At 46.3% G+C, this 27,648-nt stretch overlaps 1 protein-coding gene across 9 annotated transcripts in view; it reads right to left on the bottom strand.

The window, feature by feature from the left end:
- LOC110978520 (transcription factor AP-2-epsilon-like) overlaps window positions 1-27,648 on the bottom strand; it is a 163,558-nt gene that overhangs the window by 60,031 nt on the left and 75,879 nt on the right. For 4 of the 9 annotated variants that reach the window (XM_087148396.1, XM_087148395.1, XM_087148394.1 and 1 more), the window contains one exon: window positions 6,104-6,580. In XM_087148396.1, the coding sequence (XP_087004522.1) occupies window positions 6,104-6,580 (477 nt within the window). Of the gene's footprint in view, window positions 1-6,103; window positions 6,581-7,218; window positions 7,518-7,546; window positions 8,303-27,648 lie in introns of those variants that run through there. The other 5 variants (XM_087148390.1, XM_087148391.1, XM_087148397.1 and 2 more) reach the window with 4 other exon arrangements.

Genomic DNA, 27,648 nt, shown 5'->3' with positions numbered 1-27,648 from the left:
AAGCCGGCACGAATTATCATCTCTCGGGCCTAATGTCATTTGGAGGCATTGCGAGATTCGGTTATGCATTTCATTTTGATAGGTGGGCTATTGAAATCGAATTTGTAATTTTGAAGGATTAGTAGATTTACGGGGGTGCCCGCGACGAAATGCCTATAATTCTAGATCACATAGTGACGTGGGTTGGCACTGCAGAGAAATCTTTTAATTGTAGGTCCACTGACTGAGCGAAACGAGCCACAAAATAGGAGTAAAAATAAACATGCTAAGTAATGAAAAGGAAAAGACTTACAGTGCATTCGTTTGCTGCCCCACCCCCAACAAAAGATGAAATCACTGCGACTGAGACCACAGTACTATTCCTGTCTTACATTTTATCATAATTGGATACGTTGACAGCTTCTGTGTATACTTAGTCCGACGCAGTGGAAATCCTCAAGAGATAGACTTTCATTAGGACACTGCCTAAGTAAACATTATTCAAGGTCAGCACTTTGTCAACGGGGAAGTGTTTATAGATGCATTTATTTAAATCATCGCATTTTATCAGGCCTATATTATCAGGAGTCAGAGGTATTAAGGACAATTTAACACGCGATTTGTATCACAGAATGACAGTCATTTCTAAAATCACAAAAAAATACGCTGCTCGGTAATTGAATGATTCATCTCATTTTAATATAAGTTGGGTCTAAGTAAGCGTAGCATTACAATCCCCCCAAAGTGAGTGGTGTGCCAGTTAAACCCCTCGGTTGCAATGAACTCGGATTCACTCCACGGATATTTCCACGGCACGGTGGGGTCCTGCCATCACACGGCAAGGCGAAAAAACAGTGTCTCGGCTGATCACGCGCCAGCTCCCTCATCGACGCTACAGACGACACACACGCACAGACACCGCCGCGAGTACTAGCACCGGGGTTCGTCACACCGGAACTATCCCTCCCGTCATTCTCAAGCGGGCGTGAAGCCAGACGAGAGGTTTGGGGCGAGTGCAGGGAGGGAAGAGAGACAGCCCCCCCCCCCAAAAAAAAAGAAAAGGTGGTGCGAGAGCTCTGGAAAGAGGTTAGGTTCTGCCTCTTCCCCTCCGCCAGCCGAACCCGATGATAGAGCCCCCGCCTGGATCTGATTTCACCCCGGTGATACATCTTAAAAATCAAGGAGAGGCTGAGAGATCCCCAGAAATGGTTGCACCGGAAATCTCGCTTTGTAATGTTCAGTCCCCATTACGCAAATGTACAATGTGCCGTACGCGCATCCTTGATTCACCCTTCCCACCTGTCTCCCCCCCCCCACAGCCTTTATATTTATCACGATCTAATTCCGCAAATAAATTCATGATGTGCAAACACGCGGGTAATGAATTTGAAGCCCCGTCCGAAATGAAGTTTAACTGCAACTTATCCCTCTCGTGTATTTGTTGACACATTTCTATTCGATACTGTCTGGTAATGATCATGTGGTTTTTTTTGTGTCTGTTTACATAGCCGCTCGGCCTCTGTGCAATTTGCGTGATATGCGTTACACCTGTTATTCGATTATAAGCACACGACAGGGACCTGCGTGATATACTTTCTGTCGCAACGTCACAGTAAAACCAATTGCAATTAATGTGTAGTTGCATTAACCCAGAAAGACCCGATCTCTTTCTCAATTAACCGCCCTTAAATGTACATAGTAATTCACATTTAGGCCCACGGCATAGCATTTCTTTCTATTCCAGGGATTTTTTTTTCTCAATCAAAATCTCGGTCTCCGCGTCAGATCAAATCAGATCTGATTATTTAATTTCACAAACTACGTGCAGATCTTTCCCTTTCTGATACACGCACAACTTACATTATTTTGAAGGTATTTTAAGTCACGACGAATGCACGAAAACGTGCTGTTTGCCTGATGCCCTCACAGATTTTCAGAGGAAGACGATTTCAAGAATTTAAGATGTGACCCGCAGGATCAGGACTTGTTGAAACTACCTGACAGGTAGCTGTGAGAACGGAGGACTTTTCCAGTTCCTCCTCCGCGATCGGACAGTCCCGTGTTGCACCGCGATGCAGGCACTGCGACACAGAGACGGCACCGCTTGACACCATTACTCCGGAAACATTCCTTCGGCGGATACAAGGAAATAATTCGGTAGCAAACATTACGCTATTGACACTCCGCGGAGTGTCGGTGCATATTTCGAATTCATAATCACTGAGTATGGGACGTCAGAAACGCCAAGACTGAAGAAACGAAAGTGCCTGTAAAAGAATTCTAGGCTGAGGCGTGTATTGTTTGTCTGTTTTTTTTTTTTTTTTTTGTTTCTACTTTTACAAAACAGAATCGAAACGTGCCACAAGATCAGAATTTAATTTGTCATGTCGATCGTTTTTGTATTTCTTCTTCGGAATTTTCTTTTTAAATTTTGCATTAATGGTAAATTTTTTTGGGGGGGGATATCATGGGGTCACCCGTTGGCATCAATATGGTCGAACCTTAGACACTTGAATCCATGCGCCAGTTCGCTCAGTGGATTAACGAACCACAGGAAATTGACAAAATAGCGACGACCTAAAAGCGGAAAACACAGCAGAGGATTTGTCCGACGGCAACGATGTCCCACTATACGGTTGCATCGGAAACACACAACCAGGGAGCAGTTTTGTACTCATTCAAAAGGCCTTTGGTCTAGCACGGGTACACTTATCAGCCCAAAATTCAGGGGAGCATTGTCATAAAATGGGAAAAATTTAGCAGGATTTCTGAATGGATGAAGTGGAGCCAGTTCATCACTGCCAGGGCTTGATTTTAGTCAAACTTTCTGCATGTGACATTTCAATTATGCTTCAAAAAGGCGAGTCATTATCTTATCCGGATGTCAGTCTGCCCTCCTAACCAGCATTGTCGAGTTGCAATCCTCACATGAAGCAATCCTTCATTTTTTTTCTCAATGCTTTGAGTAGCACGACAAGACTGGAACGATCCCTAAGCAGCCCCGAGTGAAGTTGGTAAGATTAAAGACTGCGATGATAGATCTCGCGCCATTACTGCGACCGAGGACCAACAACCATTTTTTTTTCCGCAATCGATGTGTGGTCGTCTGACAGGGATAAAATATGGCTCTCGCGCGCTCTCTGAAGAGATTGCCACTGTGGATCCGTGAACGGTTTTGTTCTGTGGGTTGGGCTCAGTTCTACAGAAGGGGGTTTGCTTGAGTAGACTGAAAAATGAGTTTAAACAGTTCAGGAAATCCCCAACAAAAGCGGGCGAAATTTCATTCCCGGATGTCTTTGTTGGCGAACTATTTTGAGGTCATCCGGCGCGTATCTGAAGAATTTTGCCCTCTTTTGTAAAACACGTTTGTGACGAGCTGGGAGATCGCTATTGAGAATGCGGCGAGCGGTGGAATTGACAGCACGAGGTCATCGGGACCTCACAAAATGGGAGACAACTTCTGGAGTTGATGGGCCGGACACGATCTAGCGAGGCGACTATACGCAGTGGAGGGAACCTGGTGACATCTTATCCCCTCACCTATTCACACAGGACCATGTTTACCATTATTACTTAATACTCTCACGCAACATCTTTGATTCTTAGCAGGGTTTTTTTTAGTTCATGGGCGTTTCAAGCGAAAAAAAATTGACTAATCTTTGTTGATTTCCCTTTTATACGATTTCGGGTTCCTTCAAGGTGAAATAATGGATAAGAAACACATCGAAGGTACAGGCCAGGACTCGCATCATCAAATACGTAGGCGCGTTTCGAAGTAGGGCTTCTTGTCGCAAATTGACGGCACCTTAAGTTTTCGCTGCTTGTTACCAAAGACCCAGCACAAACAGACGCCTTAATTATAGGAGAAATGGCGACAAAACCCGATCTTCAATCTCAACTGAACCAAGTACCGTACACTCGGAAAAATATCGAAGACGAAAAAAAAATGCGAAGAACTGTGGTTGGACACCTGTATGTAAATAAAACTGTTAAACGTCTAGGATAAAGAAATCATAAGAATTTCCATTGATGTTCACATTAGGAAACTGACGGTCGTAATTCAAAACACACAAACTTATTGTGCGTCATTTAAATGACAGTAGCGATTTAAATTTGGGCACTATTACATACAATCCATGACAAAGAATAAAACGAAGCCCTGGGGTTAAAAATGATGTTATTGTTCTGCCTACACCATGAACTAAATGTAATCATAAATCTATGATCAACCAAAACATTCAAGGATGGCTTTCTTTGTACTTGACTTTGTGGAGATTTTTTTGTCATTAAAATACGAGGGGCATTGTTGGCCGGTGTTGTGGTTTGACGCAGTCGAGAGGACTTGTTTGGCCAAATATGCTGATATGCGCGAGGGAGCCCGGGCCCGTGTATGCATGGCCGATGGTGTACATCACGACTCGGTCGGCGTGTCGTGATCGGCTAACCGATGAACCGTGCAATGGGAAACGTACGGTTGGCATAAAGCGCAGTTAGTGCGACGCACTTACTAGTAACCCTCTCTGTCTGTCTCTCTCTCGCTTTGCAGAAGTTGCACCCTATTTAGGCTTTTGCAGGGCGCACGCACACCGTGCCAGGCCGACCCGGGCCGGGGCAAGGACAGGGCCGGTCGTGCGCTGTAGCCCTAGCGCTTCGAACTCAAGCAGGAAATTTGTAACACGATTTGCGGCCACGGGTTACCCGTTAGCGGCAAGCCGAGGGGGAAGAAATGCAGTGGTGCGATAAGTGACAACCGCTTTACTCTCTTCTGTCTCTCTCTCTGTCTCTCTCTTACTGTTTCAGGCCTGTCCCATTTTCCCCGATTTGACTTCATAATGCATAAACGAACAGCGGCACAGGGAAATTGGCGGTGCGCGCAAACGTGGCTCCACTAGACGGGAAGATAGTGTCAAGCCAGCGTTTCTGTGTGAATTCAGATTTAGTGCAAGAACAGAATTCCGCATCACTGCCGCTGCGCCAGCTAGTCTTAGACACAGGGCAGTGCAGCATGTATCCAGCACGGCAATCTAGCAGGGTAATAAGACAACTTGGTCCAATCTGGGTTTGACGTCCATGGAATTACAATAACACGAGAAAGAACACACAAAAGGGGTGGCTCCAGTCTATATACAAATTTGTGAAGGAAGCAAAATGCCACGCTGATGCCGTGTGAGTGGCACAAAAATAGTAACTTTAAATATAGGTCATAAAGGTCACAGTATTATGAGCAATACTATGGAGAGCTGTAACTTAAACTTTCGTCTTCAAAAAAAGGGGTAATTTAGGGCTGTACAGAGTTTGGAACGAGATATAGACATGTTCCCTTTTTTTTGCAGTGCAATCCAATGGTACACCGATGCCTCCATGCCGCTTATCTGCGATGACTTGAAATAAGTGGTCTCCAAGGATTAGATTTTTGAGCGTCGACTTAAACTCTGACCCTTCGCTGCCAAGACAAAGGTGGGGGGAATTATTAATCAGCCAGGTGTAGCCTGCAATCCATACATTAATACCTGCCACGGGCCGGTTGCCGATTGCCGAAGAGTTGCACGTCAGTGATTGCTTTTCCAGACATCAGAACAATTGTTGAGATTATTGGGGGGGGGCAAGCATTGGGGTCATCGCAACCCTTGACCTCAAATTTTGACATGAATGCTTTGCCGGGACTTCGCATTATGCCCGCGTTAGTCAGTTCCATGCGCGCTTGTTACATGAGCATTAGCATTGCTTGAGGCATGCCTGAGGTAACAACCAGGGCGACCTTAGCATTAGATACTTCGATCCATGTAAGCCCCGAAAATCTTGATGGTTTTGCCTGAAAATGCCTTCAGATTGAAGGATAATTTGAAGGTTGCTAGTAATAGTGGAGCAAATGTCAATTTTCTTTACTTGTCGTATCCCAAAACATGGCCCGTCTGACTTCTTCAATTCAACTGCCTACTGATTTTTCCGTGCATCATTAACAATACTCTTTCTGTCTTGAGTGAGAACTTGTAAATTTCCATAAAATATTCTACTCTGCTACTCATTTAAGACTACGGGGTTATCTGGGGGAGTTGGAGATATAATGTGGACAGATGGCCATGGAGGTGAAAGGGGGGAAAATGTGAGATGTTTGTTATCTTACCGTTGTGTCGTCCACTCCGTGCAATCCACTAGGATGGTGCAACATTGCGAGGTCCGTCTGCTCAGGGCCGAGTCCGTGGGGCCCGCCGTGGACCAAGACATCGGGCCGCCGTACCCCGGAATAGTCACGACTGGGCGGAAGCTGCATGCCGGGGTGGTGCAGGTTCAAGTGGTCCGTGTCGTCGCGGCCCGAGCGCAGCATGTGCTGCGACCGCTGCTGGGGGTGCATGTACTGGTGCTGGGCCTGCGGGTGGATGGGGTTGAGGTGGGCGTAGGGGTCCGTATTGACGTGGGGGTGGTGAAAATCCAGCTGGGACTGGGGCTGGGGAATGTTGTAGGGCGGCGGGAAGTAGGGCGGCTGGAAGTCCGTGGCGGTCGGCGTGTGTGACAGACGCGTGGCCGGGGAGAAGGACGATGTGGCCCCGACCGAGGCGGCACTGAAGCCTGGTCGGTGGCTGGATAGCAGATCAGACCGCTCCTGTGGATCAGCAGAGAGGGGGTGTGGGGGGAAAATAGAGAAAGAAATAGATTAGAACTTTGCCTGAGTGTTGTAATTCACACTCACATGCTACCAACAGAATTACGCACGCAGGGGACAATCAAGGGCACAGGGAGATTGTGTATTTCACGGAGTATGGTTTTGCGCTAGGGGTGTTAAACGGCGGTTTACAAAACACGAGCGGAGAAGGCCTACGGCAACGCGACCGGGCGACCGTCACGGCTCACGGTCTATCCCTGTCTTTACATGCGCATATCATCAATCGCTTGGTAAGAACCCGAAACAACACGGTCATGGCGGTGCCTGGTAGTTATGAGAAATAAACACAATCAGGACTACGCAGCAGTAAAGAATGTGATTTGACACCGAATCGGTTCAAACACATAGGGGCCGATCACTCCGAACATGGACAGGAATTTCTTCTGACATTATCAGACGACTTGTTGAATCCACGACCGTTGCAATCGTCGACCACAACATGCACAAATTACACAATTATAACATCGGGGTTTAGAGGGAAATTGAAAACTCGTTCCGTCTCCGAGGTGCACAGCTGTTAGGCTCAAACAAACTAGTTTATCATGGTTTTATGGCAAAATTCCAGGGAGTCACGGTACATAATAATGATGTTGTAGACGTTTTCGGAATGCAGTAGCCGCGTATAGACACATCGCCTCTGGCTGCATGTGACGTGCGCTCGAGCTCGGCCAGCCGAGCCCAAAGCTCCAAAGAAGATGAGCGGAAGGGAAAAAAAACCTCCCCAGAACTGCTGTCTTCATTCTGAATGGGGGTCGGAAGACGAGCGACCCATCCACGGGGCAATCCCAGCGGGGAGACACAACCAGTGTGCGCCGCCTTCCCCGACACATTCCCCCGTACGTGCCTGTCAAGCCTACAGCGGTCCGCACGGTAATAGATAACAGCCTAACCTGTCATTTCTCTCACCTGCGCCATTTAGAATGCACGACAGCGACGTTTGTCGCTCTTGAGTGTAGGCTCCGGACTATACTCCTCCAGTTTCTGTGGACCACGCCGGCGGTTAGCAGTCACTGCGACACTAGGTCAACACACTCCACACCGTCCTGCTCATTAATTCGAGGCGACAGAGCTGAAACCTAAAAAAAAAAATGAAGGAATTCCCAACGAAGAGGAGCCGGGTGTCCAGCACCCGGGTGCACCCCGCGTGTGCGTGTTGCGAGGAGCGCCGGGCGTGGGGGCTCTGGCCCTCTTGCACCGGTACCAACGAGGCAGAGCAGACGGGGTGCTAAGGTGTAAAGTACGGTGATCAGCCTCCGGGCAGCAGGTCAACCAGAGATGAACAAGAAGACAAAAAAGGAGAGAAAAAAACCCCTGGCACCTCGGGAACACTCGAGAGTTGAATCCTGGTCCTTTTGTGTTGTAGACGCGTAACAATGTGGAGTCGACCGTGTAGTGTGGTTGACACTATAGAGTGTTGTGCATGCCGGTCGTGTTATGCTTGGCCGTAACTGCAGGCGGACAGAGCAAGGTCCCCTCGTTTACTCACGCGAAAGTCCAGCCCACTCTCTAACACACAGTAGTGTGTGCCGGTGGCACTCCCAGGCAAACCGAGCATGAATGACGCTACAGACACATTTTAATTAAGTGAGTGTCGTACGCAGTACATCATTTCCAAATCAGTCGGAGGCGGCGATTGGTGGGTTTTTGCCTATCGGGGCAGTGTTATGCAGCCATGTGTGTGTAATTATGCGCGCCGGCTGTCATATGTCGGGGCACTCACTGGCGAATCAATGAACTGCCAGTTTGGGCTGTTCATGCATATTCAGGAGATGGGAGGAGACGTGGGGGCTGATCGTTCCCCGGATCTCCGTTCGGCTCAGGTTTGATACCTTGTTCTCATTTACTTGCGAAATCGGTGAGACCACAACTTACACCGTGGACTCTATAATGCTATAACCGAATACAAGAAAGTCCTCGAGACTTTTTAAAGGAATTGGGCTTTTGACCATCGACCTTCGAATACTGCACTGTGGGTAACTGCCAGAAAGAAGTCATGATTATTTTTAAATAAAACGGAAGCAAATACCCCCACTTTGTTTAAACATAGCCTTTTAGTTTGGTTTACTTCATTTACTTTTGGTACGTTCATCTCGGTTTGTGATGAACGAACACAGATCAGAGTAAACCCGAAGCGCACGAACTCGGGCACGTTATCACATCATTTTCATGTATATGCAAAAACAATGACAGAAAGCCATTTCTTGATGGTTGAACTCGTGCACAAACTCTGATTTCCCTTTAACTTTAAAGCCGAAAATACACAGTTGAGTTTGTCTCAACATGGTTCAGGGTTCTCCCGGCAGGAATATTCGTTCTTGCTTATCCAACAATAGTCTCTTCTGTCTCTGTTTTCCGTCGTGGACTTTGGGTATATACCTTTGACAGAAGCTATGTGCGGTGTAATCGTTAAGCTTGGATATCAAAATTTTTAAAATATTCATCTCTTCCTTGCTCTTAAGATAAACACGGGTAAAAACGATTTCAGTCATCAGGCATAATATTATACGAGTCGTGACTCAGAGTGACTGCAAAATGAAAACGCTGAGGGCGCTAAACTTGTGATAAAAATCAGCAGCGATGATCGCTGACGTCACTCTCTTAATTGTGACTCACTTCTTTCCGGGGAAAAATGACAAGTGTGATGGACCAAAAGGCAGGTTTATTGAAGAAACTGACCCACAGTTTCATAGTCCGACATGTGTCCGTCGGTTTGCGCCGGCGCACTTCGAAAATACAACTTATTATTCAGCCTTGCCTAATTTTATCAAATAGCAGTTTACAAGAGAAAAGTGAGTGAAAACTGCGTCGCAGTGACGGGAAAAAACAATTGACAGACATCGAAATTCCGCAGCTGGTCCTGACATTTGATATGTTAATTAATCGATATGGTTATTCATTGTTTAATTACTTAATCAGTTGGTTTCCTTCGATGTTTACTCCCCTGGCGAGCAGAGACATTTGATCCCAACCAGATAACATCAAGAATAACAATCCAGGGCCCTGGTCCTAATTACGGGACCGGTAGAGCACCGGTTTGTTTTTTCTCGCTTGTTTTGTGGACCTGACCGAGCCAAGGGCTGGAATTAACTATTAGATAACACCGTGATTAAGTCGACCCGGCCGGCAGACGCGGAGCTAATGAAGGGTGAAGGAGCGCCCGGTCCCCCGCCTAGCGGACCTCACGGAGACCTGGTATGTAACTGAGAGAGGAGGGAATTTCGGATCGTGCGACCGGCACATTCCGGGAAGCAGACGATATCGCATCATCCAGCCGATCGAGAAGCGATGTGCTACGCGCGTTAGGCTGGAGTAAAAGCCTTACGGTTGTACGCGTACATGTACTTACCCTTACATGATAAAAAGTATCCGAAAGGTATTTTTCTATCTTCTCCAGAAAACCCAGCAATGACCACAAAAAAGTTACCTTTTGCAAATTATGAGAAGACCTGGGGGCACTTGTTTGCATTTCGTGAAAGTTGCCGTCTGTATTTTCCCCCAGCTGCATTCTGACTGTGGTTCGAAAGTACTGAGAGTTGGAACTTGAGATAGGTTGAGAATTTTTTGGCTGAATATAAAGCATAATTGCATTATTGTCCATTAGTTATTTGCTCATATTCACCCCCTTTCCCGAGGTGAGAATATTCCGTTCCTAGACACAAAAGGCTTGGGTTTCCCAGCACAGATTTGGTGTGCTCCTGCTGTGTCTCCAAACAACCAGCAATCTGTCTCGTTTGACAGATCATAAATTACCGGCCCATCTTCGAACACCTCTAGCCCAAACTGAAGCCGAATTGTTCCCAAGTGGTTCTCTGTCTCTCTCTTTCTCTTTTTTTTTCCTTTGGCAGAAAAAACGCCTCAGCAAATTGGCAATAAACTTGTCAGCGCAACCGACAAATGGAAGAGATTTGTTCAGTAGGTCGTCTAGCGGGAGGTGCACAGGCCCTGAATCTGTGATCTGTCCATGGCGTGGCGACACCCCGGGTCCATGCATGACGACGCAAGCGGTGCCCGGTTGGTGTACGGCGATGAACGGCCCGTATTCTACAGTGAGACACCCCATCGACCCTTGTCGGTGGGGAAACCATTTCCACAGCTGGTCATGTGGTATGGGCCGACATTAACGTGCGTTTCGAACCACAAGTTGTATCAAAAGACCTCCTTGAGTCCAGACCCACTGGGCTGTTTAACTTTTGTAAATGTGCAGACAAATCTGTAAACTAAATCTTCCCGTCAACGTAAGCCGAATATCATCGAATTTTGTCGAGAATTCCAGACAACTGTGCAGTTGAAATGTTTCATTGCAATCTCATTCAAAACGTCGCTCCGTTCTCAGTGTTTCTCGAGCTACGGCTTGAGTTGCCGTGTTTATTCTGGTCGAACAGACAACACGCGGACAAAGCTCACGCGGCTTTTAACGTCTGTCTTGACCCTTCCGTCCAAACTTTCCAGACCGTGGCAAGCGTGCAACAGATTTTACTGGCTTCGGAGCGTACCGCCACCCCTACCCGCGCCTCAGTTATGTTTATTTGCACTTCCAATAAGCAAGTCAACCGTGTTTATCGTGTGTTATCTCCTTGGGTGTTTTTTTTCTCTCTCTCTGGGAGTTCCTTGCAAAACCGGCGGAGGAAACTCTTCACGACTTCGACTCTGACAAGGTATGATCAAATTATTTGCATCATTAACGACAGCCACGAGTTCAGAAGCAGTAACAACAACCATTTCATCCAATTGTCATGCCTTCAGAAATGAGCAAAAGACCTCCCCCCCAAAGAGTTTAACTTTCCTCTTTTGCTCTCCCTCCAACTAAAGTGGTTCTGTGATAGAAAGATTAGGCATAAACTGGTAAAAGAAGGTGCCCCTCTCGTGAGCACAAGAAAGACAGCCCAGCAGGACAAAGTGAGTAACATTACGCCGGGGTGGAGGCGAACAAGTGGACCGTATTGATCGGGGAACTTGTCGGTCTTTTGTTCCGAAGTTGTAATGCGAGGGATGAGGTTATCATCGCCCAGGTACCCCGGCCTCTTGTCGGCTCGGTGGGCGGTCCATGGCCGGGGAGGGGACTGGGCTAAATCCCCTGGTGTACCTCATCAGAAATATGGGAACTGAGCGGGGGTATTCAGGGAGCATTCCGAGGGGACAGAAAGGGGGGACAAAGCTGTAAGGATTAGGCCGTGAAGGGGACAACTATTGACTCAAGCAGGAGACAACTTAAGGGCCATAATGATTGTAATTATGGTCCAGCAAGCTGGTTGTGTTCTCCACTTTACGTTGAATGTTAAGGAGGGGACGGCTACTTTCTGAGTAATCGGCCAAGCACTCAAATCTAACAGGCCAACACCGCATATCAGTGAGACTAGCAATAAAATGCATGCACATGTACACACTGCGGGTGCATAACTCAATACTGCTCTCTAATAATATTGAAAACTGGCTTAGACGAGAAGAGCCGAAGTTAATTCTGTTAATCAAGCTTCAAAGCGAAAAAAGTAACCAGGATTGCGAAGCTGAGTACCTGCATAACTCCGCAACGTACTAGTTCGGAATTTTGAAAGGCCCGCCTCCAGTGTCAAGCTCTCCCTGTGGAAATGAGCACCAAAAGTCCAAGGCTCGTGCAGCTGATCCCGTACCTTCAAATCGACGAGATCGGAAACTACTTAATGACAGAGAACAACGGCAGGTACACTTGGTGATGGAGCAGATCACTTGCCTGCTATTCGGACATAAAGAGGGCCGTAGATCACACGGGATAACAAGATAAATTGGCTCCGTGCGGGTGTCCTTCAAAGCAATGTTATCCAGACGCCTCTTCTGAGAAACAACCCGTCGTCTTTGCTGACTAATTAGCGCGAGAGTGGCTCACGCAACAGGTCCCCCCTCTCACGGTCACAGGCCAGCAAAGAACACGAGCCAGCTGTACCGTGTTGACCCTTCAACTCTCGACCCCGGACCCGCGGGGTCAGGCTAAATCGCTGAACAGTCGACCTCGGCATGTCTGGCAGCCAATGTGTGACCTAATTAGATTGGCCCAACCTGTTAAACCGTTAACCCTCTTCTCGGACAATTAGTCAATTCCTGATTTGTCAGATCTTCATAAAACAATGCACCTAAACAGATGGCTTCTCAGTTGTCTGTATCTTGGCTTTAGCACCAAAATTGGTGCCACAAATCAGGGCTTCAGGATGAAGCAAGTGAAGTCAATTGTGAAGAAAGTGAAGAAACAAGTGTGAAATAACAACGGGTTGAACGTGAGGTTGAAAAATCTCAATTTCAACCCAGGACGGTCATGGGTTCGCCCAGGGTTGAGTTCAACCCGGGTTGAGAGGCTGTACTCCTTCAAATTCAATGCTTGATCATGACAGTACAGACTACAGTTACATTCCCGTTCAGAGGATCATTTCAAGGGTTAAACTGTTTAGGAAAGGAAAACACAAAAACTGTGATACAGTACTGTTGACAAATGGGCAGTAAACGGAGGTGTAATGGCACGAAGTTGAGACCGAGGGCTAAACCTGGGGAGGAGGTTGGAAGACGGAATCTCACCATTTTTCTCGCTGAAAATACTTGTCGATTGATTTATATCGGCGATGACTTGTAACGGAGGGAAGTGTGGTTGTATACGTGTGCGTTGGCGGAAAGCATGCGTGACTAATACACACCACACTTCGGCCTTGACGCTTGTCAAGCGTTCGCCACCACCATGCTATCGTGGAGGTGTTCCTACCAAGTGTTAACGCGTCCAGCAGACCACACACGTTAAATACACAAAAAGGCCCAGAAAATGACCACGGAGTTGACGGACCAGAAAAGAAGGTGTTGGACGATGATGAGGAGGATTGTCATGAGGAGGATTAGGAGTATGGGGAGGTGTTGGTGGCTGATGTAATGATGACGTAGTCGCAATGACGCCATTTTGACTCTCAGTGTCGCACACAAACGCCTTCTTGGTTCATCGCTAAATGGTAAGAGGCCACATTGCAGGAATGCAAGGGAATCATCGTGTTTCTCAATATTGCAGTGTCCGGTGTCACCATCGAACTTCACACCCCAATCTCTTCGAAAATCGGGTCGAGAAATGCTCGTATCAAACCGTCAAAATTGATTTGTTAAAAGATTTTAGTGCTATAGTCCAAGCTTCAGTTTTGCATCTATAGTCTTCAAGAACTGTTACGAGTCAATAATGGGCGATCGTATATTATAAAGAACGTTTCTTACGAAGAAAACAGTGGAACCGCCAACACCGTATGTCAAAATTGCGAGCTAAACAAAAACGGAACTCCATTTATACTTTTCGTCCCAATATTGAACTGGGATTTGCTTCTACTTTAGTTTTGCTTATACTCTACCATTCTAACACAAAACTGTGCGCTCCTCTGGATCTTTGGGGCAAAATACCTCACCCCCGCAAAAGACCTGTTTCGACCCGGCACTACACGCCAAAGTAGGCCGGTCAGTCTCGGACAAAATTCTCGTTAATTTGGTCGATCCCGAAGTCCTAATTAGATAACACAGCCCGGTTCCGATATTGGACTTAATGTTCCGACAGTCTTGCACCCGTCTGGTTTGGGAGGTTAGGAAGCGCCGACAGACAGCGCGAGGGGGTACGTGTGTCATATCACAACATCTGACTCGATCTCTTCAACTGTAGCCCCGCTGCTACTTTTCCATGGGGCGCAATCTCAATGTTTATACTATTCGTCGTTGACGAGAATACTCCCGAGTCAATGCGAACAGACAAATTTGATGAATGACTTGAGAACCTACAAAATAAGCCGAGAAACTGGTCAAACGTCGGCCAAAGCGTCCACACAATCGAGGTACATTCTAAAGTTGAGAACATTTTACTGAATGTCCAAAACCTGACGACTTTTTTTCAAGTAATTTCATGCTATGAAAACTAGGCTTGACTTGAACAACAGTGTCCAATTTTAGAGTCTGGTTTAGTCTCCAAGGTACCACAGCAAACAACCATAGAGTATCTCAAGGCTCAAAGTGGTGAAGCTTACAGCACTGCAGAACATTCTATTTGTGGCGATTGTGATGGACGGGGCTTCAAAAATGTAATGAAACTAAAACCGTTGCCTCCCAAGTGAAAGTTGGCAAAATCCTTTCCTTTGAACTGACGGTCGCGATAGGTCACACGTACTTGGGATCCTGCTTGACCTATATACGAATGTTGCAACAGTCCGTGTGAAAAAAAAGAAGTCCACAAATTTCAAAGGTTATGCAACACACTTTGGGAAAATTCATTTCTGGACGCTTGATTATGTCAAACGGCGACAAGAAGATCTTTCAGTGTGAATACCACTTGCGCATTTTGGGAACCAAGGGTTTTGAAAAAAAATGAATCGATTATTTCCTCCCTGGAAAGAGAATGTCGCATCAAGTGACCAAGAAGACACCTCCTGTTGCGACGTGACACGTCGAGCTCTGAGCGGCCCTATCGTGTTTGTGTTCGCTAATTCCTCAAATTGCTAAATATAAGAATGGAGAAACGACTGGTATCAAGAATGCGCCCGCATCTCGGTCAGTAACCGGCAGTGACACCTGCGCCGACGCGGGAGGGCGTCTTGAACTCGAACGAGAGTTCAGAGGGCATTGGAATGAAGTCGGTGTGATGTTCGCCTCGGCAAATGTTTTTCCTATTTTTTCTCTCTATACGTTCTGTTGTATTTTTTTTCTCTCTGACTGTTTTGCTATCCAAAAGCCAAAATATTGACTTTTCTCCCTTTTCGTCAAGTTTGCCTTAAAGAAGGTGGGTGTGTGAAATCTCTCTGATTTGTTTAAAAAGAATGTCAGGAAATTAACCAGATTTTGTTGCAAGGTTTGCACGGTTAAATATGGAAAATTAGCCTGGAAACAACAACTATTAGTGTCGTGGGGCTTTCTCAGGAGGAAAGTCAAAAGAGGGCGCTCTCTTATTGACATGTTTACACAACACCCTCTAGGGACAAACAGAGTCACCTGTAAACTGCGCTAGTTTATCTAACACCAGCTGAACACAGCGGCATCGGCCGCAATTTGGATGCTCGTGTCAAATGCCGGCATTTTTTTTTCCACCAGCGTTCGAAGCTGATTGTCGTTCGTGATTGTAAACAGAACCTCTTGAAACACGATCTCAAACCTTGTGTCTCAAAATAAAAAAAAAAAATTGAAAGTACATCTTTCGCCGCTGATCGGCAGTGATCCCCAGGAATTAAGACGTGTTGCCATCTTCGTCCCGGGTCGTACGGTGTCGGAATCGGCGGGGGGGGGGGGTTACAGCGGGCGCGTTCATTCACCTTAGCGGGGCATCAAGTAATAGTTCACGGTCAGTCGATGAGAGACAGCTCGACCGATTGCTCGGACGCGCCGCGCGCGGTCGTTACCCCCTTTTTTTTCTCTTTTCCCCGTCCTCTCCAACTTGCCACTTGCGCCGAGAGACGGAGCCGGAGATGTTTCATAAGATTTCCCACTGCACTCCAGATATTCCCCTATGATATTCGGCGCACACTATCGCGCCATGTTTCGCGTGGGGATCGTGGCGGGTAATCTCTTGTTTGGAACGCCAAGGCATGCACCCTGCGCAAATTGTGGCGAGGAGCTCCCCCTGATAGCGACGACATTAAGTCTCGTATCTTCACCTGTGAATTCTCAAATGACAACAGACCTGCTCGAAATTTTGCAGTTCACACTGATGCGTCAAATTAATGCTCACAAGCCGCTTTTATCACCGCGCGCTGGTGAAATGATTTATTCAAGGTCCAAAGAAGGAAGTGTATTCCGTCAAGAACAGTTGTGGCTTTCATGTTGAATTTCTCAAACGTAGTTAGACAATCCCCTCATCACATGGAGCGGCAATATTTTGCTGTGAATGTTTCCAGATATCTGAAACAGCAAAAGTGTCTGATTAAATCAAACATGTTTGATTTACCACAGAACACTTTTTTTTTTTAAAGTGACAAAATTCCTTTTCGCTTTCTCGAGACAGACTGTTCTCCGCGACGGAGAATCTTATTAACTTAGGCATACACCGGATTAATTAATTTCGAATTAAGGAGCCGCCGACACGGTATCGGACAGATGCCGAGATGCAAGCGAACCACTTTTCATATGAGCCAGACAATTCGCAGGCAAGAAAGTTGGGGAGTCAGGGGGTGGGGAAGGGGGGGACACCATTTGGCGGCGGCCCGTGCGAATAATGGGCGAGCACTGCGCCGGCCAGCAGGTGAATGGAGGGGAAGTTCCCGGGTGCCGGCGTGCCGTCCCAGGTTGTCACAGCCCGGGCCCCCGATGCGGTCCAGGCCCTGGCGCACCGTGTGAAACTGACTGCGGGCGGGTAACCCTACCTGCCCCGTTCCCCGCTACCGCGGCCCGCCTGCCAGAGTGGCTCGCCTCTTGTTTTTGAAGGTGGCCGGTTCCTGTACGGTGTGCTGCACGTGGCGGGCGGACAGGTTGTTACTTAACGCACTCACGGGAACTTGCTTTTGAGAGATGTCGAGCACCGCTAAAATAATTAAGTCTGCTTCCTTTTCAATAATCTTATTACATGCGCATGCTGACTTCCTTACATCTGTGACGTTGTCATTCTTTCTTCCTTTTACTTTGTAAGCCATTCTCTCTGGTGTTGAAGTTGGGTGTTTTCGATAAAAGTAACGATTTAACATTTCATATATTACATCGCTGAGATCTCTGTGGCAAGTTGCGGTATACTTCCTTCACAAGTAACCAATCAGTTATGCGTCGAACAGCCCAGGTATACAGCAAAGATTCTTAAATCTCATAGCTTTAGTCTGAATTACAAGTGTTCGGGGTTGAAATTTTAAAGTTCGGTGTCTTGGAATGGCCGTATTCGTATTCTGTTATATCAATACTGGGTCAATGTAGTGGAAAGCATCATTCTCCATTATTTCCAATTATTTTCCCGTTGCTTTGCGGTTAACCAGGCCTGTCATCCCAATTTATGTCCAATATCCAACTCCTTTCTACGGGGATTTCGAACTGGAATTGATGCGGCGATACTGTTACGGCGCACTTTTGCCCCGCCGAAATAAAAGGGAAAAGAAATTAGGCTTGAACTCTGTCCTGGGTTCACATTCCAACCTGGTCACTGGCCTTGGTTCTGTCTACCTCGTGACGAGGGGATCGTGAGGACTTGTGTTGTTGACCATCAAAAGCCAGCGCATGCCGAAGAGGGGCTAGGTATGGGCAGCGGGGCCAGGACCGGGGCCGGGCTAGGCAGAGCCTACCCGTGGCGCGTGGCGGTGTTGGGTTGCCGGTGAACGGCCTCGGGGTCGTCCTGATGTCCCGCTGTCTGACATGAGAGAGGGCGACGTTAGCGGGACGAAACAGGTGCCCACCGGGTAGCTAATGGTGCGCAATTTGAGGCCAAAAGCACGTTTGTGGGCCACTTTTTCTGTCGTCCTGGGAACGCATTCTGTGTCTCAATGTCAACAGCAAGGTTTTTCAAATCCTACGTTGCAGTTGGCATCTTGAGGTCCCTGTCGCACGAGGCACTGAACAAGGTTTTTTTGTGCGAAATTTAAATCCATCGAACATTTGTTCACATCTCCCTGTAAAGACTTCTCCGTGTTCGGGTACTTCTACAACTACAGTAATAGTTGGAAGAAAATAAGAAAGTAAAGAAATGACAAAAAAGGCTGACCTCCAAGAAGTTTCCAAAAAATATCCCAGCGATATGAACTGGGCAGAGCGTGCCTCTACTTGTGTGGATCATACCTACAGAAAATTGTCAACAAAAGCTGTGTTTCTCGAAGATAAGCACGAATCCAAAGACGGCAACAAGAGCTGCTTGTCTCGTTGCCTTGGCCTGGCTAATAACTCGCCGATATCACTCGAATGTCATCCAAGTGACGCCCGCGTTTTGATTATGGAAACAAAACAAACATCGTCAGCCACCCAACTCGATGTCAAGCGAGAAGAGTCCTCAAAACCTGAAGGTCCCAGCCCAGGTCCCAGCCGTTTACAAACCTGAGCGAGCGCGCCACCCGCTGGTGCATGGGCTCAGAAGAGAAGCCCAAAAGACGAGATCTTTGAGACCCTGCAGGCGGGAGGAGTGGGTAAATCCCTCACATTATAGTTGCCTGGCCGAAAACGAAACCTAAATAAACAACCTCTCGACCCAATGGACATTTGATAATTAATTTCAAGGCTCCAAGTACAACGTGCAGAAATAACACAGGCAAAGTGGACGGTTTACATGTTATGAACTGTAATATATGTCTTATTCTTTGGTCAGATTTATAGCATGTTAACCTGAGAAGCTATCATGGTTTGGGGAACAGAGGAACGGTTTCAATAACACAAAATAATGAAAAAAAAAGATTCTCAATTTTAAGAAATAAATTTTGAACAAACAGTTGAATATTGGGCAGGATTAGAATAGCCAAATCGCGCGTTTAACTTCAAAGGAGATTCTTTGAAGATGGACATTTTTAGCAATTGGGGATTTTCGATAAAAGTGACGTGAATGAGGGGGAATGTCAAGATTGCTGGGCCAGGAATGAGACCGCGAATATTGGCATTTCGAGGGGGGGGTGTCACTCACATCTGTAACCTGAATATTGTGCGGTTTGCTCATTAGAGTTGCGGGGGAAAGTGCAAGGCAGAGGGTTAACGCGGCAGCGGTACACGCTTGACCTGACCGCCAAGCAGCTATAGATCGCGACCACTGGCCAGGCCACGACCGTGCACACCTGCGTTCCAGCCCACCGAACCCTGCCTCCGATATGCGGTGAGCTCATGCAAGAAACGCGCAGAAATTGATAATGGCGACGGGGCGGGGGCATGCATGCTGAGATACGTGTGCTCAAGCCTTTCCCTCGCTGTACACTAGTCGCGCTCTGCACACCACAAACTCGGGAGTCAATGGGTAAAGCATTTCAGGAAGGATTGATGCTCAGCATTCGAGTGAAAAGAGCCATTAATATCCGAAACTTGGGTCAATGAATGACAGCTCAATATAGGGTTGCACTTTCACTGCCGAGTGGCGGATTTCACGAACGAACGTCAGGCCTCGCGGATGGAGAAACATTCGGATCAAACAAAACTGCGCCATCTAAGAACTTTTGTTGACAGATATGTAAACAATTACATGACAGAAATGGTTACATTTTGTACGAATTCATGCCGCTCTTAAGTTAACGCCGAATTTATCAACATTAAGCTTGAATGAGGTATGCGTCCGGTACCTCAGAGAATCATAACTTGTGGAAAATGTCAGACGAAAGACTGTAACTTTTGGAGACCATTGCCCACTCTGCTGATGATGTTATGTTTCTTAAGCACAGCTTCTTTGATGTCAGTACACAGGCCGAGCATAATTCATGAGGCTGTTAACGCCTGCATGGTCAGCCACGAAGACTATTTAGGTTTTATTAACGTCGACTTAAAAATAAAGGGAGGGCTTTGTCCCAGGGGCATGGTGCTGTTGGTTAAGGACAGTTTAGGGCAAGAAACCTCGCAGGGGTCCTTAGCAAATCTCGACATCTTGACCAAGAAACGAAGAGGAAGAAGAGGGAAAAAACCCCGCGAATTAAGCAAATAAATTTCAGTATCTTTACAAGCCTTGAAGCGTCTTGGGCGAGGGAGAGGACACAAGGATCTACAATATCAATTCAAAGTAATGAATTAATGAAATAATCCAATTCGTCGTACCCGCGTATGTGTGTGTTGTTGTTGTAGTGACTCACACTTTTATAACGAGTTGACATGGACAGAGCGAGCGGGTCTACTTCCACAATATCCCCCTCTCCCCTGCGGATTAATCATTTCTTTCTCCCGCACCATTCACGGCAGCTGATCCAAACACTAATTCATTTTCTCCACCCTTCACTTTCCCCTTCTCTCTCTCTGCCCTCTTCTCCTTCTTGTGGTTTGGAGACCGAGGGGAGGAAAAAAAAGAAAAGAAGACAAGATGCGCAACTTTGGACAGCCGGAGGGAATGGTCAGTCCTTTGCCCTCCTTATAAATGTCCAGGGGGTGGACTCCGTTGATTACACACAGGTGTGCGGGGACTGGACTGGCCGGGAGAAGACAGAATGGACCAAAGACGCTATTACAGCGTTTGGGGAGAAAAAAAACACTAATTATGACGACTAATATTGAGAAGTAGCGAGAGAGGAGGAGAGTTGTTCGTCCACCGAGGGACAACCTCGTTGCGCGTCTGTCGTGTCGGTGTACAGGTATAATGAAGCGGTAATCTGGCGGCTGACGTCCGCGAAGACCTCGTGAAAACCAGGAGTGATTAATTTCAGATGTCAGGTGGGCCGGGCCGGGTAATATCGGGCACCCGTGGTCTGATTAAGGGTCTCAAGGTCCCCGGGATGACAAGTGAAGTCGAGAACGGCTCGCCTGTTACGCCGCGCGCAGCATGGACGTTCAAGCTACGGGGGCGGAGACGCATGCACCGATAGGGACCTGGTCATGCACAGCACGGTCGGAGTTGGCCCCGCTGCAAAAACACTGTGGTGTTGAAGTGATGTTAAATTGACACCCTGGTTGTTGTCCTGTACATGGATATCGAGGGTGTTACAGTTACACCATCTCAAATGGCGACTGGGGACCGGGCATTCCTGTTCTCAGTCTTCCCAAAGTCAGGAGACAATTGATGCCAACCACGCCCCCACTGGACAAACTGATGCACTGTTGCTTCATCGAGCGATGAGTCCCTCATATTTCCAAAAAAAGTACAAAAAAAAAACAAAACAAAACAACGAGAGGAACAGACAATCGTGTGTCTGGTCTCCAAGGTTACTGTGTGAGTATGGACCCCAAAAGGCAATTTTTAATCACAGGTGAACCTTAGATTTGAAAAGGGGACCTTACTCCAACAACACATTTTCTGATTACGTAAAAGTAAGGCGTGCTCAATATCAATTATTGTTTGAATCCTCACCTTAAAAAGGCCCGAAAGGGGGAATTTTCCTCTTTCATTTTCCACAGATTGTAGTCAAGGGGCTGCATCACACGTAACCCAACTCCACAAATCTCGCCACCAAAATTTGAGACATTCGGCCTATTGTTGTTTTTCTTGCAAGGGGAGCCGTGACGCGAAATGACCGTATCTCTAGCGCCTTGGATTCCCGCTGGGCCGTCGGGTAAAATAACTCCGCCGTCCCGCGCGAACTCCAGCGTCCAGTGTCCACAAGGTTTAACCACTTGCCTCAGAGACCGAACCCGACTCCAAACTTATTAGTCTCCTAAAATGTTATCATTTCCCCCCCTAATTTGGCCCACCTGATTGCAAGGTGGCGCGGGGCCGTGAGTTTAGGAGTAAGGACAAAGCGCTCGGTGTGTTGCCAACTATGTATTGGGCAAACGTTTTTGTAACTTGCAGAAGCAAAGAAACGCTTAAAAACAACAGCATCTGATATTACGAATTCTCACGGAAGCACACATCAACTGGTGGGGAATAAAAGTGCGCTAAATAGTCCGAATTCAGAAGACCTGCAAAAGCGAGTGCAAGCATTGGGTACAACCTGCTGGCAAAGGCTATAGCCTGTTGTAAGAACTACAAAAATCACACGACAATATTTGTTATCATTGTGACTCAGTATATAAATATTCAACCAGCACTCAACTCGCTTGGCTAACAACTCAAGCAAGCAAACGAGCATTATCACCAATGTGAAAACTTTGAATGTCTTTTTTAAAGGTTCACGAACGCAGGGACTATCAGCTCTGTAAGACTTGCATCTCACACATTACAACCTCCTCCCCAAACACAACGTGAATACTGCCAAATGACACAAACGAACAAGTTCAGACGGACAGCAAGACCGAAGGAGATGAGACATATCGCGGCCACAGCAAAACGAGGCCACCTGATTGAAGAACGAACCTAGACGTCAATCAAGACGCTTTATGTTCTCTTTGCGAGGATATGGAACTCGGATGTCCGAACTGGTCAACAGGATGCATGGATCTTTTTTTTTTACTATGGTTCGACATCTCGTAAATGCGGAAGAAAGACGAAGAAGCCTGCGGGCGTTGGGAGAACTAAAAGCGAAGACGCCCGAGGAAGCTAAAACCCATCTAGCAGCGGTGGGACGCTGATTTGTTGTGATGTTATCTATGTAGGTTGAAACCAGGACAGATAGTGGGAGAAAGGGAATGAGTAAGGCAATACAGACTATCGCTTGGAATCAGATTTTGGAAGTAGGACAACGTCCGCATTGGCAGATGATAGTACCACAATGGGAAATGAAAAAGACGCAGTCGATGGTGGAATTGATGCATGTTGTTTGAGGTCGGCAGAATTAACCGCAATATCTAGTTTTAGCCTCCCTGTCAAACCCGGACTCGTAAATCGCTACAACCGATGCGTCGGGCGAGATCTCACTGGAGGAATGTTATGCCGGTTGCCACTTCAGGGAGGAAACGTCCAAGACATAAATGCCAACATGAGGACCGAGTTGGGATACCAAAAACCTGGAAAAATCAACTGATGGGTTCTGGGTAGACTCGAATCACTAGTGCTGGCGCCCTCTAGACGTATCTGCCGGCAGTCGAAAACCGGCTGATGTAAACAGAGATGGTTTTCAGTTTCCATGGCAATAATAAGATGCCATTCTGGTTGAAACTATGACCTCGCTGAACTGCCTTTATCTGTACCTTGTGATGAAGACTGTCACAGCAGAAAGCCTACAATTCTTCGACCAAAAAGATTGTTTTACTGAGTGGATCTGTGACATGTATATCGACAGAGGGCGCTAAGGCTACATAATCTGGCTGCTGCACTGTTCCATGCTTGTTTAATTAATTTTACCCTGGAATTCATAAACAAGCGCATCAAAGTATGAACTTTCTCAATTTTCTGAAATTCCAGGACTGGCAAGATTAAAGTGTCGGTTTTTAACAAAATTCGCACCAAAAAAAAATGTCCACGCAGCGTCTGCTAATTTCTAAAAATGGTCATCCACAGAGCTCTTTTATCACGATAAGCAGAGATGTCTTCACGTTTGTGAGATTCTCCTCTTTTAGATGTGTCTTCCACAACTAAATGGAGACAGAGAAGGCCAAATCTTTGTCATCTGGCTATGGGTAGGGAATGTAGACATTTTGTGTACATTTCGTCAAAGTAAAAGCTTGCTGCCTCGCTGCATCTCGCATCCTGAGCCGCGCAGAATCGTTAGCGGTGACGCGGTCAAGATGTATAGGGGAAGAAAATCTCCTTACTATCTTTCCTCTGTCTCTCGATTCTCTGTCTCAGCCTCTTCCCGGCAATCGACAAATGGATGAAATAAGACTCTGCGTAGCGGAGGAGTGCGCTGGACGCCACATATATACCAGGGACCCGGGCCGGCCCGTAACCCCATCCCGGAGATCGCCTTTCAAGTTCCCTGACACGGCGGCTCTGGCCGGCCCGACCCCCCGTCCACTCGATAGTGCGATTGATGAAGGCACCCGCTGCACCCTAGATTGCCTTTCATCTATACGGGGCCCTTTTTGCTGACCCTGGTTGACCCGCCCCGTCGTCCAGTTCTGCCAAGTGTGTTTTAAAAAAAAAAGGATAAGGGTCGTCGACACACCTCACGTGAGAGTCTGTCAGTTGCTGAAGGAAAAGTGAACGAGAAGCGAAGCTGTAAAACCCTGAAAACTAAAACTCGGGTGCCTCTTCATCAAAGAATCGGACGTGTTTACGTCCCACTTGATTACGTCTGTTAACAAAACTCCCCATAACAACTAGTAAGAGCACGTTACTGCCGCCCAACGACTCGACATCGTGGCAGTCAATCGTGACGTACACGAAGTCAACGAAAAGAAAAACTGGAAACAAGACCATGACAGTATTTCCGAAAGTATTATGCTCATCGGAGTGAGCCCTCAACATATTATTTAGAGGGAGCACGCCGCCATATTGGTATTTGATGAAAGCATCGACAAGACAACCATTACATTGTAGTGGTCGCAGACAGGTGAACGTATACCGAATGGATTCCAAATCATATGAAATGATTTATTTTTGTGGAGTCTCACCCACAGCGCGTGAAGATCAACAAAAACTGTACACAATTACGTCTAAAGCTGTCGGCGACTTCAGGTACAATAATGATTTACTTGTTGGACGAATTTGCTCACGTTGGAGGTGGTTTATATTTTCCCTTTCCACATTTCCATGGGGTATATAATCTGTGGCGTGGCAACTGTACATTTTTGGTTCACTGTGCAACTTACAAAGTGACTTTAAATACAAGTACATGTATATACGAGACGCGCAGTACAGCCAAACTGACCATTTTAATTACCAATGTTTAACGGATAAGATCGCGGCTATAACTTTCAAAGACGAGACGTTTTCTATACATTATTTGTTCCTAAATACTTCATATACAAAAACATCTCCAAGATGCTCCAGTTTGAACTTCAATATTGACTCTTTATGTAGTTGTAGGCTTACGCTTAAAAGATCCGATTAGTCTGAAAGCACGGTTTTTCCCAGGAATCCTTCAGTTTATTTAGATTTAAACAAAATGGCAAACACACATATGTACATGTTTTGAAAGATTCCGTAACATGCATGATGAACATCTTTGAGATGTGAGTTACGTTTAGAAAACATGAAATTAACCTGTCCTAAAAAAAAACACCGGGAACTCGAATGGACTGGTCACGGGAAGAACGGATTGATCACAGCGAGATCAATCGCAAACCGTGCCCAGGACTAAAATGCCGCCACGCGCGGCAGGCCATTCGGATCGGCTTGCCTGATGGTTGGGTAATCACGAGAGCCGAATATGCAGATAACCTCCGCAGTCAGTCGGTTGGGCTGCGAGATCAAAGGGGGCGGGGCCTTCTGACCTAATAAAAATAATTTCATATGTTGAGTCCATGTGATGCCAACCGTATGAAGTGACACGCCCGATAATAAACAGCACCAGTTCAGAGAATAATTTCTTATTTTTTGAAATATACTCCTGGTATGCAAAGCATTATGCAAATGCATCAATCATATTGAAACATACATTTCACCTCGAAGATGGGTGTTCCTATCAAACAGACTGTAGGAGAGGTAGAAAGTGGCGCGTCACATAAAAAGTGAAATGCCCTGTATACATGTGGGGAAGATTTTCTGTGGTTAAAGATTTAAAAATAACATCCATTCGCGTTCACCACAGAGTTCACAAAAGCCAACCATAACGCACGACAATAACCCTGGCGACAAACACGTAACTGAAAACACACACTCGCACACACATCCACACACCCACCCACAAATTCACTTGCGAAAAAAATAGTCAAATATAAAATCTCTTTTTGGAGGGGGGGGTCGTAGTAATAATAATCAACATAATAATAAAGTGGAGTGCATAATGAGGAAAGTGAAGTTCACAGTCGGTCAGAGCCCGGCTACTACTAATCGGCTTAGCGAAATCTGGGGCGAAACCGCGCGTTGCACCGCCGTAAGGTGTCCGCTCTGACACCCTCGCTCCAACAACCAAATGACCTAAAAAAAAAAAAGAAAAAAAAAAAAGACAGAGACAGAGAGTGGAGAACAGAAACGACCGCGAATTCGACCGGACAAAGCGCGCGGCTGTTTATCAAGCTCAATGCTTCCATAATCGTCTTTTCTCCAGAACCCTTCTCGCTGCAAATCACATTTTGGGGTTCAATTTTCTCTCTTTTCACTCGTTTTCATTTTCAGTTCTTTTCAAGTCTCCCCTCTTTCTTCCTCTTCGGTACACTGACAATGGTGGAGAGGTCATTACGGTGTCTTTGTGATTCGGTCTTTCGGTTTTTCCTCTTATACTTTTTCTGAATTGCGGGGTTAGGGTATTCAAGTAAACTAGACCTGTCAAAGAGGTTGATACTATATGATTGAGTTTGGAGAATGAGAGCTGGAAATGAGTTGTGAAAGATGGCTGGTAAAGGATCAAATATTTTGCTTGCGAGGTAAAAAGAGACAGATCCTGACATGCGGGTGTAAAATTAAAAGTGACGGTGAACAGACGAAAGAGCAAGACAGCATCAAGTCCACAGGGGAGGAATTCAATTGAAGTGAGACAAGCGAATGATTTTCATAAAAAAAATAATATCACAGAATGACAAATTCCCTACAGAAAAACAAAAATAAAATCAAAAGTTTTCCATTTCTTTTTTCATTTTGTCTGCATTGGACGAGAAAGTAGGCATTGCGAAAACCGAAATTTGGTTCATTTTTGACACGGTTTGAATGCTTCCTTCCTTATTTGATCTTCACCTGCTGGATTGAACAATGTGCATGAGCACATCAGATAAAGACATCCAAGTCCAATATTACAAGTTACTTATTTAAAAAAAAACACACACACACGCAAACTTAAGAGCTTTAAAAATACTTTTCCGGATTGATCCTCATAAGAGAAAGTCTTTTGGTTTCATAAATAACCCTTCAACCGGCTGGTGAAATGAAGTGAATATACATTTTTCGGACCGTATATCCATCAACAGGGAGAAAATCCGAGACGATAAATTTATTAATGAGACAAATTAGATGACAATCGGTCAAATAGTATGAACAGCGCCCTCAATGACACGTTTAACTTATTCTGATTCTTGTAAGAGTGGCCACAGCGGTCACGTGCGGAGTGAAAGCGTCAACTTTGCAATCTTGCAACTGGAGCGAAGTCGAGCAAACGAACCATGACATTTGGTGGGAAATGACAATCCGCAGGTTTCAATTTTACTCCGGTCGTCCGATCGACTGGTTTTACTCCATAAACCCGTCATTCTAAGATACATTTTTCAGTTTGTCCGACTAGTAGCAACTAACACTCAATTGCAGCCTATCTAACGCCTTGAACTAAGGCTAAGGTCCCGAAATAATACTGAATTAGGCCTACATTCTGAAAGGGGGAGAGGGAACCATTTGGAATTTCGCCAGCTTTGGTCAAAATGTCAGTCCTTGGTCAATTTTTGCCTAGCTCATTCCCCGACTTCGGTCGACGAGTAAAATGAAATTATCCAACAACGTAACAGCAACTCTCCTTCTGCCAAACATTGTTCTCGATGTGCAAATCTAAAACATGTTT

This window comes from Acanthaster planci, linkage group LG18, assembly GCF_054643075.1.
Source record: "Acanthaster planci isolate LZ-2023a linkage group LG18, COTS_SCS, whole genome shotgun sequence".
Taxonomy (NCBI): domain Eukaryota; kingdom Metazoa; phylum Echinodermata; class Asteroidea; order Valvatida; family Acanthasteridae; genus Acanthaster; species Acanthaster planci.
This window is presented reverse-complemented; position numbering and strand designations above follow the sequence as displayed.